The sequence below is a fragment of the Poecilia formosa genome, unplaced genomic scaffold, assembly GCF_000485575.1.
Source record: "Poecilia formosa unplaced genomic scaffold, Poecilia_formosa-5.1.2 Scaffold184, whole genome shotgun sequence".
In the NCBI taxonomy this organism is placed as follows: Eukaryota; Metazoa; Chordata; class Actinopteri; order Cyprinodontiformes; family Poeciliidae; genus Poecilia; species Poecilia formosa.
Genome location: NW_006800123.1, coordinates 199,205 through 215,331, shown reverse-complemented (window position 1 = coordinate 215,331; position 16,127 = coordinate 199,205). Strand labels below are relative to the sequence as shown.

At 37.3% G+C, this 16,127-nt stretch overlaps 1 protein-coding gene across 3 annotated transcripts in view; it reads left to right on the top strand.

Moving 5' to 3' along the window:
* tmem108 (transmembrane protein 108) overlaps window positions 1-16,127 on the top strand; it is a 43,437-nt gene that overhangs the window by 16,212 nt on the left and 11,098 nt on the right. For all 3 annotated transcript variants that reach the window (XM_007565931.2, XM_007565930.2, XM_016678525.1), the window contains one exon: window positions 8,609-8,692. In XM_007565931.2, coding sequence (XP_007565993.1) covers window positions 8,653-8,692 — 40 coding nt within the window. In that variant the 5' untranslated portion in view covers window positions 8,609-8,652. The remainder of the gene's footprint in view (window positions 1-8,608; window positions 8,693-16,127) is intronic.

The following is a 16,127-nucleotide window of genomic DNA, read 5'->3' as shown; positions in this document are numbered from 1 at the left end:
GATATTTACGAGTCAGACAGCACTGAAGGCGAGCTGCATCCCAATATCTGTTCCTTCATGCCTATAACTCTCAGGAGAAAAGGAGTAAAGCTTGTGCAGGTGAACTGACAGTCTTCAGGTACGTGAGAGTCTGTGCAAATAGTGGAGTATCTTCCACTGAGGAGGGGGTGAAAAGGTCCTCAAGTATAAAAAAATCAGAAATGAACAAAAAATATAAGAAAAATTGTATTTTTAAAGCAAGTTTCTGGAAACGTGGCAAGAAAAGAGACAAACAACCTATGGAATAACAAAAAAGATGACAGGAAATGTTAATATCCTGCAGGAATATACCTTAAAACATTAAAACCTTATTAAAATTTTGTAAATCTAACATTTTTAAAACAAGAAAGAAAAATTTAACCAAAACAATTCCTGGTTAAAATTTACTCGCATATTGAAAAGGTAAATACATTTTTTAAACACTGACTTAGAAAACATGAAAGTAAAATACGTGCAAAAGTTTGACAGAACATAAATCTGGTTCATATCAAACGCAACATTTGAAAAAGACCCAAACAAACCAGAAACAAAACTTTTTGAAAACTTTTAAAATTATAAGATTATTACAGTTTTCATCATTTAGGTTGAGATTGCAAAATTATATTATGTTTTAATAGATATTATCTGTCTGTCTGTCTATGTTACATTAAATTATATATTTTCTGTCACTTGTTTGACTTTTGTAAAGAATCTGTTAAATCCAGTTAGACTTCCTGGTGAAGATCCTCCAAGCAGCGACTTGAGAACAGAAACGCAGCAGCGTCTCCTGTGTGCTGCTGTCTGTCAGCTCTGACTTTTAACGCTGATCACAGCGCCGCTCCCTCCATCACTCCCAGTGCTTGATCTCTGCTCTGTGGTCGGTCTCCTCTTTTTGGTGACATAACAAGTCTGTCACAGGTTATTCCCGCCGGCCGTGTTTCCTGTCGGCACACCAGGTCCTGCCTTCAGAGAAGCAAAACCGAGTCTTTCAGACTCCCAGAACTCCGCAGGATCTATGTGCAGAAACCAAAGAGCTTAGATTTCACCAAACGTTTAACTCGGACCGAATGATTGTTTTCAATGATGTGCTGTTCAGCATTCGCTACGTGTTTCTTTAATTTAAATAATATTGAACATCTGGTCCGTCCATCCAGGATTTTCTGGTTGTTTTTTGCAATTAAAATCACTGATTTACTAATTTGTAAGGAGTTTTTACAATATTTGCGCTAATGTATGATGTTAAATGTGACTTTTTATTAATCGCCGTGTTGGTCACAGACTATAACTTGAGGCTTAGGCAGCAGTCACTTAAACTCAATGTTTTTGGCCAATTTTGAGAAAAAATTGCAGTAAAAAATCAGAAGAAAATGTGGGGATTTGTTGATTTTGTGAGAATTTTGCATATTCGTGGAAAACTGAAGGGAGTTATTGATGTGATTTGGAGTCTACAGGGCCACATAAGAAGCTGCAGAGGGCCAAATTTGGCCCCTGGGCCTTGAGTTTGACAGATCCAGTAGACTTACACCAGCTATGACGTTCACAGGAAGTTAACAATGGCGAAGTTTCTACTTATAAATGGTCTGTGGAGCAACACTTGGCTGGCTACCATTTATCATTTTCGCCGGTTCCTCACATATTTATACACCTACAGACGTGCCTGAGTTCCTCTGATGAATTGCTTCGGTCACTGGTTTGCGTCTGCGTGTGCTGCTGAGTAATAAAGAGGCCGGTGCCGTTGCTCCACTCCCACTCAGCCGCCCCTGAGCTCTGGCGCTCGATGCTCTCTGAGTGGGATTTTCTTTGCTGAACATGTTTCAGGCTCATTCATCCTTTGAGAGCTGCAGCAACACTGATTCTGTGAAGTAAGGTTGTTAAGAGAGGATTACGCCAATATGCAATGTTTTCAAACCCGTCTCAACGAGGCGTCAAAGTAAAACGAAGACTAACTAAAAAGCAACCCACACATCTGCTGAGATTTTACTCCCTTGTCTGTTTGTAGCTGCATACAAATGCATCATCTTTAGCGCTACACTACGCTGGTTTTCAGTGCCGATGTGTTGGATTTATTCTCCTGGGAACAAAGCTAAGACGGCTCATTCAGTGAGCACAGATATCGATCAGCATGATGCAGGAATCTGGAACATAAGTGCAGGAATTCAGTATGATATTTTTTTTTTCTTGTGAGCCATTTGACAATAAGAAATCAGCTGTTGTAACAATTTGAACAAACTTCCACTCCTACATTTGCAGCACGAAATATGTATTTTTACTGAAGGCTTAATATCAGAACAAATCCATTATTTTGATGATTAACTGATTAATCGGATAGCAAAATGGCATGTTCTGCACATTTTTATTTCAACCACTTAAGCTTGTTTCATGCAAAATTTGAAATGCATTAAAAATACAAATAAATAATTTAATTCCTTTTCTAAATAAGAAAATAAAAATTTCTTTGCCTCATACAATAACGTCTTTTTTGCGTGTAAACTTGATCATTTCTAGCAAAAACTAATTCCAACATCAACATGTGAAAAGCTCAGCCCATTCTGCTTTATTCATTTGATAATAATAATTGGATAGCAAAAGGCATCTAATAGGAGATATTTTGTCTTTTTTTTTACCAAATTTGAACCAGGTTCAGGGTAGTTCTACCACTAATGTAAATACAAAATGTATACACTTTTTGCACATTTTTGGTTTAATTACTTGTCAGAATATGTTGTTCTTTCAGCAATTGTCCTTTTTTGAGTCTGTATACTCTAGTTAAAGGAGCACACAGACTCTTAAAATGAGGACTTGACTGCTAAAGTTTACTTTGTGATGAGTAAAAGCAAAGTGAAGGTGCTTGTAAAAGGTATTTTCTTGTTTCTATTTGTAGCCTCGTGGCTGGAACAGGTAGGTTTACCAGCAGAGAAATAACAAACCGGTACCTTCATGTTCTTTTAATGCTCCCTGTGCCACCTTTGGGCCTGATGGGAGGTGAGTGAGCTGAACAGCCTCCATGAAACGACACCAGCAACTTTCTCTGCCACGTTCAACGTCCAGGCTGACTCAGAGATTCAGCACAGCATCCCAGCCATAAGGCTTCTCATGGAAAAATAGCTGCTGCTGTTTGCTCTCATTTGGGCTTGTTGTTTCCTCTGCTTTATTTATCAGGTAGCTGAATTATTTAGTTATTAAAGCCCTGCAGGTCAGACAAAGAACTGCTGCTATAACTTCAACTTTCTACCGACTTTTATCAAGACTTGTCTATGCAAAGAAATCTGTAAAAAATCTTATAATTTGTCATCATTTGTGATTTTGAAAGTTGACAATCAACATCAAAAGCTCCCCAGATAGGAAGTCTGACTTCTGAATCACAGCAACGATCTGCTGCGGATTGAGGCGTCATCTTCTTCCGCTCAGGAAACCGAACAAAAACAAAACGCATCAGGCATCGTCTTATCAGGGAATGTCTGCTGATTTCCATCGGGGGGCAAAACGGCATCAAAGGAAACGTGAACGACCTCTGAGACGGCACGTTCCCCGGGTTGCAGAGAAAGGGCAGGGTCGTGTAAAATTGGAAATGGAGCTGAACGATCAGACCAAACCGATGCTGCAGTTAATTCAGCTCGGTTGAAACCAGAGTTTTACCTGCATGACATTATAGATGCAAAGCTTTGCAGAACACTTTTCAGTATTATGAGTTAGACCAACAAAAACAAAACTAAAAGTTTAAAAAATGTCTTAGATGTTAAATTAACATGTTTTATGCATTCATATTCAGCTTGTTTTAGTCAGTAAAGCATCTGTGAACACCAATTTTTTGAACACTGTTGCTCTTGCTGTATGTTTAGGGTTGCTGTCCTCATACAGTGAACATTTTCATCATGCCACTCTTCTACCAAAGGCTGGGAGTGAGATGTGGTAGTTATGCCAGAACCGGAGGGATTTGGTTTTGAACACTGAGTTAAGGATTTGTTGCTGAGGGTCCAGTTATCAGTTAACTGTGTTTCACACACTCTCCTTTCTCCCCTGTTGTGGAGAAACTCTCAGGCTGCAGCCGCTAAGCGCTAGCAGCCAACCTGCTCCCTCCCCTCCCCATGTACAGAATGGAGGGAAGTCCAAAATTAAAGCATTGTTGTCCCTGCGAGCGTTGGTCACACAGCAATCGAGTGACAGCCTTATTTCATTCTGCCATCTCGGCTGACCTTGCCGCTGGCCTCTGGTCCCCCGCCGCCGCCCTGCCTCCAGACGCACCATTCAGAGTCGCTACGAGGACCAAGACCTGTCTCTGAGCAGCAAAAAACAAGCAGACTGTGAGGGGATTTTCCTATTTAGTTTGGGTTCAGTGAGGATTTCTGAGTGTCCCCTCCTCTTCCCCCTCTCGTCTGTCTGAGCCCTTTGAATGAATGTGAATTTACAGTAATGTACCATTAAGGTTGCCATGGCGAGGGCTGCCGCCTGTGAGCATGTCAGTTGCCATGCGTGTTTTATTTTTTCCCCTCTCCAGTTGAAGAATGGGCAGCATGTGGAAAGTTTATCGAAATTTTTGCTTTATTTTCTGTTTGTGCTGCTTGTTTTTCTCCGCAGACACACAATGTTTTGCTTTCCTTTTATTTGTTGCAAGAAGTTTTGTTTATTTTGGAATTTGAATTCAAGTGAACGCTACGATGGAATGTCATTTTATTTATAATTACAAGAATAATGTCGTGATATTATGAGAGTGAATGATTTTATCAGAACTCCAACACAAAACTAAAAATAAATTAAATGTTGAGCGTTTTGTGTATTTATACTTTGGAATAAGTTTTACAGATTATACTTAATGGAAACAATTAGGCAAACAACTAACTATTTTAAAGAAACAAACCACATAGACTGAAGTAGTTATCAAACACATTTTGATAACTTTATTGAACCTTTTTCCTTGTTAAAACCTATTTCTTGTAATTTTAAGACAATTTTCTGGTAAAATTGCATCTATATTTTCCTAATATTTTAATTAGGCAAAGATTTTCATAGTCTGTCCCTAATCATCCATTGTACAACTCACAGAAGGGATGATTGTAATAAAAGCCACTTTTATAAGTCATTTTTAATGAAATATCAATTAAAATCAGAAATCAGATCTGGTACGACAACAACTGTAGATTTTGTTTATAAGCCATAACTATCAGGTTTTAAATTTTATCACCATAAACAAAAAGACCCAGACAGGATACAGAAACCACAGTGATGTTGTTTACAGAGAAACTGACAGCTAAGACTCAACATGTGACAACAGCAACCAAACTGTCTGCAGTTTCTGATGGACCTTTACACATCGGTGAGGCTCTGCAGCTTCTTGTCTTATTTTCTTATGACACTTCAGTTCAGAGCTGAAATGTGATTCACCTGCTCAGCAGAAGAAAAGCTTTCTCCTGTTCTGCTGTGAAATCAGGTCTATCGCTGCCCTCCGTTCTCCGTGTTTACCTCCCCAAAGCCTCTCCAGCATGTCTGTTTGCTTACCAATCTCACAACATCAGACTACATCTCTTTGGAAAATTTAACTTACAAATGTACTCCAAAAGATGATACTTGTTAATAATAGAGCAAAGGAGTGAAGATACGAATATAAGAAGACGCTGTTGGTTGTGTGTGGGTGTAAGGATGGTGATTTGGGACTTAACCAGCTTGTGTCTAATTCAAATATTAAAACAGCAGTAAAAAATATGTTTTTTTATGTTTCAACTGTATTCTTGCTACATTAAAGCTTTGAGCTGTGTTGAGAATAAGGCATCTCTGTGATGCTGAAGAGCCCAAGAGCAAAATCGTGCTCATATGTCATCTCACGATATCTATGGCTAACATCGGTTTCTACTTTATAATCTTTATGTTTGCAATCTTTACTTCTCATCTGCAGCAGGGGAATTACGCAGAAGAAAACATACAGCCCTGTTTTTTCTAATCGCATTAAAGATTTAGCCCTTTGCAGTATTGCAGTTATGCTCGTTTACACCCTGCTGCATCTCAGCCGAGCTTTCTGTTAGCAGTTTGTATAGGAGTTTGTATAAAGGTTTCATTATCAGACAAAAACCAAATCTGAAAATGAAGTTATCTGACTAAATGCTTCATCACAAAATCAAAAAACGGATTGTAAACAATTATTTGTTGGTTTTTTAATGTTGTCTTTTCTAGCTTCCTACAACAGCTAACTGTGCGCTAATTGCTACATTGCTAGCCCCCAGAGTTTAGGTTAACAGCAACTAGTCATTAATCAATAAATTAATTTCTACAATTGTTTTCATTACATTAGAAAATTTACCTGCAGCAATAATAGCTAATTTTTTATGTCCACCTGGAAAAAAATGACATAAAAGTCTGAAGAAAAATAGAAAAGAAACAGTAAAATAAAGACACTTTTAAAAATAGTGCATATGGTCTTTATGTTTATGTTAACCAGTTTATGTAGGTTTAATAAAAATTATATTTTTTCTTAATTTGCTGGTAGTAAATAAAGTTAATGTGTAATATACTTATCGTAAAATTTGAAAATACTAAAATTTTTGATTTCTAAAAAATGTTTTTTGTGGCAGCAAGTTTGCGTAAATTGTTTAAGTAAGTCTAGTTTTTGCATTTCACAGTGCAGGTGCAACACCACTAGTTGGCCAGTTGGTGGCGTCAGAGCATTTGTTATGATTTTCCAACGATTTACGGCTTAGATTGACAAAATTGCCATTTTTATTTTCTCTGCCCGTCCGCGTTACATCGACGGGCTTCGCCTCATGTCTCATGATTTCTCGCTCTTCGTCGTCTCTGATTGGTTTTCACCACAACGTGAGCCTAATGTGTGTGTCTTTAATCTACAGGGAAACTTTCAGTGTCAAAATCATCTCATTTTCCCTTGAATGACTGGTGGCACTCTTGTGACCTCATATTTTTATTTTAGTTGCACTATTTAGAAATTTGGTCCAATTAATTGCATTTATAGAGTTCTGTAAATCCTTATTTTTTTAATATTTAAAGTATTAAGGGAATCATTTTAGGATCAAACAAAGAAACAGAAAACTGAATCATTGCTTTTATGAAATCCAGTCAAGGTGGAGGGTTTATTTGTTTGCTTCTTTGTTTCTGTTGTTTGCAGCAATATTTTCTGCTGCCACAGAACAGCCAGTGGTTGCCTTTGCATTTATTGCTCCACATATTTACAGCCATTATATGGTTGCCCCAATGGCAGCTCTGTAAATAGTGTGACTCAGATGGGATCCAGTTTTACATCCATGAACAAAATCCCTACCTGTGCAACCTTCTTGATTTTTTTTCAGGCGTGTGAGGCCTGCAGTGCTTTTAATGTTTCTCTGAGATGTTTTGTGTCCTCCTGGATCAGTTTTTGATGTATTTTTGGAGTAATTTTGGTTCGTTAGCCATTTGTCAGGTTCAAACCTGGACTGTTCTGGCTGAAGTAGATGAAATATTGGCCCTGTTTCGTTTTTCTGTCAGATCGGTTCTATTTAAAATTTAGTTTTATATCTCGCTAATCTTACCAGACACAGAGAACCAACATCTAGTTTTATTAGAATAAGAATCCAGAGAAACTCCTACTAGTTTATAAATTATGAACTTCTTATTCTTATTAAACATGTCAAACCAATATGTAGTTTTATAATTTTACCTTTTTGTCTTTCTTTTAGCTTTATTTTGTTTGTATTTCCTTCTAATTCATGTAAAGCACTTTGAGCTGCCTTGTTGCTGAAAATGTGCTCTATAAATAAAATTACCTTAATTCTACATCTGAGTTGGAATTATTGATATTATTACTTGAAAACTGATTTTTGTGTTTATTTAAATAATCTTTATCCAATTTAAAATGCTACAAGAAAAATAATAAATATAAAATAATAAGGGAGCAAAAATATTTTTCACACTTGGAGTTTTGACTTTGATTTAGTCTCAATTCAATATGATATTTTTAGATTTGCAGTATGCATTGTGACTTTCAAATTCCAAGTTTGATCATATGCAGCATTTCTTGCAGTACTCTGAACTTTTAGAGGCCATTTTAAAACAAAAGTCACTTCATAATGTCAGCTTATTTGCAAAAACTGCACTATTATTTAACATTATTTCTTCATTATTAAATAAATTATTTTCTTACCTTCATATTTTTCATACAATTAATTAAACTTCCATGCAATATCTTAAAGTAGATCTTTCAGTGGCTTGTCGTTTAGCTTTTTAATGTTTTGTTGGGTCTGGCAAGGCCTTCAAACATGTGGATTTTGCATATTTTGAAAAGGATTTGTAACTTGGAGCTTCATTTCCTCTGAAGAATTAAGCTTATAAACATCCCACAGTGCATATGCCCTCTGTTTGTTCCAGTGTGAACGCAGACATGAAGCACATGAGTGGTTTTAAATTTAGTAGAAGGTCTGATTTAAGAAATAATAATTAAAAAAAAAACACCACTTGATGAAAAGTAATGGTTTAGTTAATAAACCTTTAGAGGGCAGTCTTTATGTGTAAAAATCTGCCCATAAATAAAAAATAATCAGACTTTAACTATGACTTGGATGTGATTTTGATACTTTAGCGCCAGGTTTCATCTTTCCTCTTGTTGTTTTTGCAGAGAACCATGAGCACTGTGGAGGAGGAGCCGGATCACATGATACCATGAAGACAAGTCTGCAGGTCCTGCGCTGCCAGCTGCTGAGTGAGTAGAGAAAGGGAGGAGAATGAGGCAGAATGAGGCTCAGAATCTGGCAGAATGAGGCTCAGAATCTGGCTGAATGAGGCAGAATGAGGCTGAGAGGCCGAATGAGGCTCATTGAGGCAGAACGAAGCAGAATGAGGCCAAATGAGGCTCAGAATCTGGCTGAATGAGGCTGAGAGGCTGAATGAGGTCGAATGAGGCTCATTGAGGCAGAACGAAGCAGAATGAGGTCGAATGAGGCTCAGAATCTGGCTGAATGAGGCTGAATGAGGCCGAATGAGGCTGAATGAGGCAGAATGAGGCCGAATGAGTCTCAGAATCTGGCAAAAAGAGATTGAATGAGTCTCAGAATCTGGCTGAATGAGGCAGAATGAGGCAGGCTTCTGGGCAGAGTGAACGTAAACATTTCACAAAAAAGAATTATAATTTATACTTTTATGTGTTTTCTGTGTGTCAGAAAACTAGTTCCATTCATTTTTCTGCTTCAAGGATGCTATATCCAAATATACAGTTGGAAAGTTAAGTGGAAGGAAAACGTGTGAGTGAAAACGTTGTTGCTTACTAACAGAAATAACCATTTAAAATATATCACCTTGTGTAATAATAATACAAAATGTCTTGAATTTAAGTCAAGTCAAGTTTATTTGTATGTTACATTTCAGCAACAAGGCATTTCAAATTGCTTTACATTAAAATTACACATGGTTAACAATGTAAGCATTAAATTTTCTCAAGTGAAGTGAGTTACATTTCAGATTGTTGATTATTGTTTCATTTGTGATGTTTCAAAAGCAACTGTAAACAGGTGGGATTCGGTGTTTTGGTTGTTTTGAGGGTTTTCTGGAAGTTTATTAGAGATTTGTGGTGGATAGAAGCTGAATGCTGCTTCTCCATTTTTGGTTCTGGTTGTGGATACAGAGCAGAACCAGAACACCTGAGAGGTCTGGAAGGTTGAGCAGATTTTTAATGTATTGTGCTTCTTTTAATTTACTAAGATGGATCTGCACCTATTGAAATATAACCAAACAAATCCCACAGCGGAGGAGAATTTAGATGTCTGAAATATCCTTGCATTTCGTTTTTGATTGATGAAATTACCTCCAGAACCCTGCAGTTTGCAGACATGACATGATGTGTTTACTGCCTCCTCTTGTTGCTGCTTGTCAGGTTTGTGTTTTTTGAAATGTACCAGCTCAGGGAGGAGATGCGCTGAGCCGTGGCAGGATCCCAGCGTGGAATGTCACATGAATATGGAGCACTGAGGTCAGGATGAGAGCCACCAGCGCTCCAGGACGGTTTGCTAAAATGGCTGATGATATCTGGTATTTACCCCCCGAACAGAACCTCGGGGCAGAGGAGCCACGGGCAGTTTCTGACAAATCTGCCTCAATCCCTCGGAGGAGATAAACCCGGACCGCTGAGAGTGTTTTAAGAGTTGGGAGAATAGGAGGAAAAAGTCTGGGTTAAAACCGTCCAAACTTAATATCACAACCATATTTTGGAGATTTCTTTCCCCCTTCAACTAAATCCTTTCTTTGAAATTATAATCCCAGCTTTCTTTTATGTTTTCTGTTGGAAGTCCAGCTGAGCCCCAGGTTTCCTAAGGCTCGCTTTCATTAGGCTTTTCTTTTTCGGTTAGATGGAGCTGAAGGGCCCACCTGAGACCCGCGTCTCTGAGCTCAGGTGGAGAGATTTCTCTGGGTGGAAAAGAAATCTATAGAAGAAGAAAGACAGGAGATGCTGCAGATACAGCAACTAAAAAATTATTTACTTTGCAATCTGTCATTTCTCTCCTCTTACATCATATTATAATGACTTTCTTATCTTTTAATTAGAGATTCACAAACCATTTTTTTTCTACACATTCAGCTAAAGAAATTATGACATATTTTAAAATTGATTATTTGCAAAGTTTTCTGTTCTTTGTATTCCAGCGGTGTCCAATGTGTGGCTCGGGGCCATGTGTGGCCCCTGGATTCTTCATATTTGGCCGAGCAGCATGAACTGTTGATGCAGATGTTCTACTTTTAATAAATTATTCCTACAAATTAAAATCTTCCTGAAATTTAAAATGTTAGATATGATGGAGAATTAGGGGCACGCCAAGAAAGTAGCGAAAATAAAATTACACAAATTGAGGCCTAATAAAATTATACAATAATAAAGTATATATAGGATTATTGTAGCATCTGCAGCTAAAAAGAACATCAACATGAGGAAAAATTCAGCTATTTCTGCTTGACTTAGCATCAATACAGTTTATTGACTGCTTTATTTATTGTTTTTTCAATTAAAAATTGAGATTTTATTACAGACTTTGAATCAGGTGAAGTGAACACTATGCCAATTGAAGGAGTTTTGGGTAGAAATTATTTACAGACAGAAAAGTTTTTCATCTTAAATTTTAAATGTATATATTTTTATACAGTTTTGGCTTAACAGCATGTTTTGGAGTCTGTATACTCCAGTTGATCGATTACTGAATTAGTTGATTATTTCAGTAATCAATTGATCGCAATTAATTGTTTCAGCAGGTATCAACTGTCAAAAACATTTTTTACATGACCATTTTAACCTACAATTAAAAGTTTGGACACAGTTGATGTAAACACAACAGTTTTTTTATGCCTTTCAATGACAGTTTAACTTAAGCATTAAGTATGTTTGTCTTAAAACAAGAGGAAATCTTTGAAAGAACTATTGATCCAGACTTTTTGAAGTTCTTGCAATATGGAAGTGAAGTGTGTAGAAAGAAGGGTCAGTCAGTGAAAGCAGGTTTAATATTCTAGTTTTATCTCATTGGGTCTCTTTTAAGTGAACATGTCTAAATGGAGAACCATAACCTCCTCAGACTCTGTTTTTTCCAGATTCCAGAGAACTTCCTGTTTAATGTCTCTCCTTCCTGTCACATCCCATAGCTGCTGTGACAGCAGCTAAATCGCTCCCCAAGTAAACAGCGCAGGGACTCTTTGTTGCTCTTGTTTCTGCATTCTCTCACTGTCTGATTCTCAGATAAACAAGTTCAAAGCTGCTGTAACCTGACAAACAATTTCTGAGCCGTTCAAACAGGAAGCCATTACCCTGCCCCGAGAGCTTTGCCTCTTATCTCTGAGCTCACATTTGTTTTAGTCCCCCCTCCTCTCCACTTCCTCCTGCACCCTCACACTCCGCCCATCCAGGCCTCCTCCAGCGCGTCCCAGATGTCCACAGGATGCGCCCCATCTGTCTGTGTCCGCCCCTGGGACACAGATCTGCCCGGGGACGGTAGACATCCACACCCATAAGCAAACCAGAGGAATTTGTCTGTTTGTGCCTTTTCCTGGGATCCATCAGGATGAACTCCAGAAGCGTCGACGTTTATCTCCGTGAACGTCACCGAAACAAATCTGGAGATTATTGTCTTATATGCAATCAAGGCTCTAAAAGGAAAAGCACTTAAACAAAGAGTGAATTACTAAGTGCTAGTAATTCTTAATGCCACCTTTTGTATCTGTCATGCTTCTTAAACAGGTTAGGATAGATCTGTGTGATATTCAAGATCATTTTAGTCTGCTCAGTTCTGCCTATAAACATTTACATGAAAAGTTTTATGTTTTTAAATGTTTTCTTTTCCACAGTAAAGCTGAAGCTGATGGTGGAAGTGCAGAAACCTCTCACGCATTTTCCGCAGTTTATTAGAAAACCTTGGTGGCAGTTTGGATTAAGTTGAAGACAGTCGAAATGAGAATAAAATAATTTTACGTGCAACTAATTTCTGTGATTAATGGGAACAACTTGAGAGTGCATCAGTAGTTCATTTCAAGCTGAACGTTATTGAGCATCTTGTCATATTGTGGTATGTGGCTAATAAGTGTTGATGAATTTTTAAAGGTCATTTACTGGGAAATTAATCAAGCTTTGATCCTTTGTGGATTTATTCTGGAGGATACAACAGAGCAGATTTCTTAAAAATAAAGCACTAATGATGAAGTTAAAGATCTAAAGCCAAATTATTTTAGTGATTCATGAATTAATCAAATATGAATTATAATAGGATTGCATGATATTGTATTTATTTGCACTTTATGATTGTCTACTAGTTTGACAATCATAATCATAGTTTCTACTTCAGTTATTCTGTTTGTCAGGAATAATATGTTGCTATTTACTTGCTCTTTATGCCGTCATTATTGCTCCATTACATCCCTTAAGGTGATGTTGAGCATTGTAGAGATTAATCTCCAGGTATTTAATAATTTTTTCATCGTTAGGTGTTCGACATTGTCTCAGTCTCATTAGGAAACCAGTGGGAGACGCGCAGAAGAAGCTTGAAGGTGATTGCAGGGACTAACAAGGAAACATGATTAAAAGGAGTGATGAATAATGATATATGCAGAGGAGGCTGCCATTTGTATATTTATAACTAGACATGATGTTACAAATTACAGATCATAGAAGTCAGCCACGGTCACAATTTCTGTCCAGGTGCAATAATTTAATCTCGGCAGCAGTTAGCCAACAGCTCTTCTGTGATAAAAGGTTTTGTCTGCCTGAAGCTGATGGATCCGATCTGTTTCTGTGTCACCCTGACTGCTTCCTCTAAGCTTTGAATTAGAGGCTCCCACTGCTTTCAGCAAAGCTCCATATTTAAGGTCGACTTTGATTTCAGTCTTTTTTCCTCAAACGTGTTTTGAATTCGAGCTTCATTAAGGAATAACATGCAGAAGGGAGAGTACAGGTGTGGTGTGATATTGGCTCATTGGTATTCGGATCTGTGCTGTAGATATTTCTCTCCTTTTGCCCCGGGGGCATTAGAGGGCATAGCACAGAGGGTTTTTTATTACTGTGGAGTGGGTATGATCAGCATTAATGAACCTAAATGTGGCTTAGTGGTGGTGAGGGCATCTTTCAAGACTGTCTTTAATTTTGGTGTCTTTAGTGCCTAAAAGATGTTATACATGTTTGCACACAGACTGGATGTGAAATATTTTTTAAAATAAATATAATGTTCATAATGACTTCATTAGGAGCTTAGACACGGCTGATTATGTATTTCAAATATAGACAAAATCTAGACATCTATGATGTATTGGTTTTGCACTTTTGATTAGAAGATGCAGAAGTAGTTTCCCCCCTGTAAGAATAATTATTCTGACCTTAATCTAGAATTTATTTCAATGACCTTAATCCACATCTAATCTGAAGCACAAAGAAATTTAAAGATGTGAAGTTAAATTATCTGAGTAAAAAAAGTCTGAATTCTGATTTTTAAATTTTTTTGTGAAAGATTTTAAGGGAAAGTTAAAGATCCAATTATTCACTCTGTCTGTTTCTAATATTTTTCTTGTTTTATTGGTTTTCTTGGTGTTTTATATTGTTTTAATTTGTATCAAATTATATTTTTGGTTTTATCTCCCTGTACGTGTTCAACACTTTATTCAAAACTAATATATACATACTATTATTACTTTTACTTTGGTCACAGAGTAAGCTCTGAATTGATTTTCGGATCTATAAATTTTTTAATCTTCCTTGGGAAGAACAGAAAAGCTAATAGGAAAAGTATTATTTTGAACTCTGTACTGTATAGTAAGTTTGATTAATTTAACTTCATGGCTTAAAATTGTAAAGCCAATTTTTATCCTTATTGCTGTATTCAAATTGTTTACTAGAAGGTTTTAATGAGATCCAGATCATCAGAAGAGATGCTCAGAATATTAAACTACTTGAAGACTTTCCACTCTGAAAGGTGGAACTCCTGTTTATAAAAAACCCAATAAAACACCACCAGATTGGGATTTTTTATTTTTATTTCTGCACCCACAAACCAGTGAATATTTACTTGTCACCTTGGCCACATTGGCAGTGAATCTGTATTTTGTTTCCTCCACATTCAGTGAAGTTATTTCCTGTCATGCTGCTGAGCAGGGATGACAGAGCAGTAGCAGTTCAGGATCAGAGATAAACCGTCACCATTACGATGACGGATGAGTTTCCAGTGTCTATTTTTGGCTCCTTGTAGAGCATCCAGTTGGAGTGAGCTACTGCCGGCTGTTCTCTGATGATGCTGTGAAATCAGATCCAATACTCGCTTCACAAACAGACTCTTGGAACGCGCAGTGGAGCGTGAATTTGGTGCAGAAATGGCAGCTTCCACATACCAGGTTAAGCACTTCAGTATTTAGGACAAATCGGCTGAATTTAATCAAAAACTAAGAATTTAGTGAGCAGGAGTAAATGTGATGGTTACCGTTCCACCGAAGTGAGTTTAGATGCAGTGGCCGCCACTTTGGACCCATGACATTGAGTCTAATGTTGAGTGATTGGTGGGACAAAGCCTTTCCTTGGATCAGCGGGCAGGATCCTGCTTTACACCATGATTTATTGATGTCCTAGAAAGCCTCAATGGAGGACTTCAGTGAATGACACCGGCCTCCCATGCATTCAGAATAGCTTAATTCAGCAAGTTTGTTGCATAAATTGCCTTGTACGCCATTTATCTATGTAGCTGTATAATGCAAAACAAGTTAAAGCCATTATTTAGCTAAATGAGGGTAAGATCTCAGAATAAATATGCATTGGCATTGTTTTCTGATTTTGTAGCAGATGCTTTTTTCAGATGATCACCTGGGTGTCAGCGATGGCATAGAAACTAATTAACCCAAAAAAAGATGTCTAGTAAAGACGAAGAGTTACCTTCAGCTTGGTATTCCCATTAAAATCTACCAGTTTGGCCTTGTAGTTTTGTGGGTTGTGTGAGGAAACTGAACATTTTGATCAGTAGATTCTTTTTGGTGACAAGGATAAATTAAATAAAGCGTTCCTCCTACATTCTCCTCTCTCAAATCCCATTTTCTATGTCAAATCAAGTTTTTATTCATTTATTCACATAGTTTGCTTTGTTCCTCTACGCTGCCTCCTCTTTGCACATTTTCCCACCCTGTCTGACCCTCATGTTCCATCGTATTGTTAGTACTTCGGCTCAATAATAGATGTTCATAAAGCTTATGCTTCTCGGGTCTTTTCAATCATCTCTCTCTTGTTAAATCGTATGCCTGCTTTTCCGTCTCCATTCATCTGGCTTTTTATCTTACAAACACCTGCTGGAAGAAGTTTATGCTAACATTTACAGATGCAACAAAAAGCTGCAACATATAATTATATACCTGTACAAAAGTAAGAAGGAAGTTTAAGCAACATTTGCTGCTGATTTGACTGACTTGAGATTGCCCCAAGGGTGTTATGTGTTGTTTAATCTGCTTATAAATGTTGATATAATAAACTCATTAAGTATTTTTCTTGCATTTGTTTATGCTCATGGAGAATTTTACAATAAGTAACTGAAAAACACGATCTTAGGCAACATTTATTGGACAGAGTTATTCTCACTTCAATCAGCTATCAAGAAAAATCTCCTTTTCTCATCTAATATCTCAGAGATCATCTTTAAAAGGGA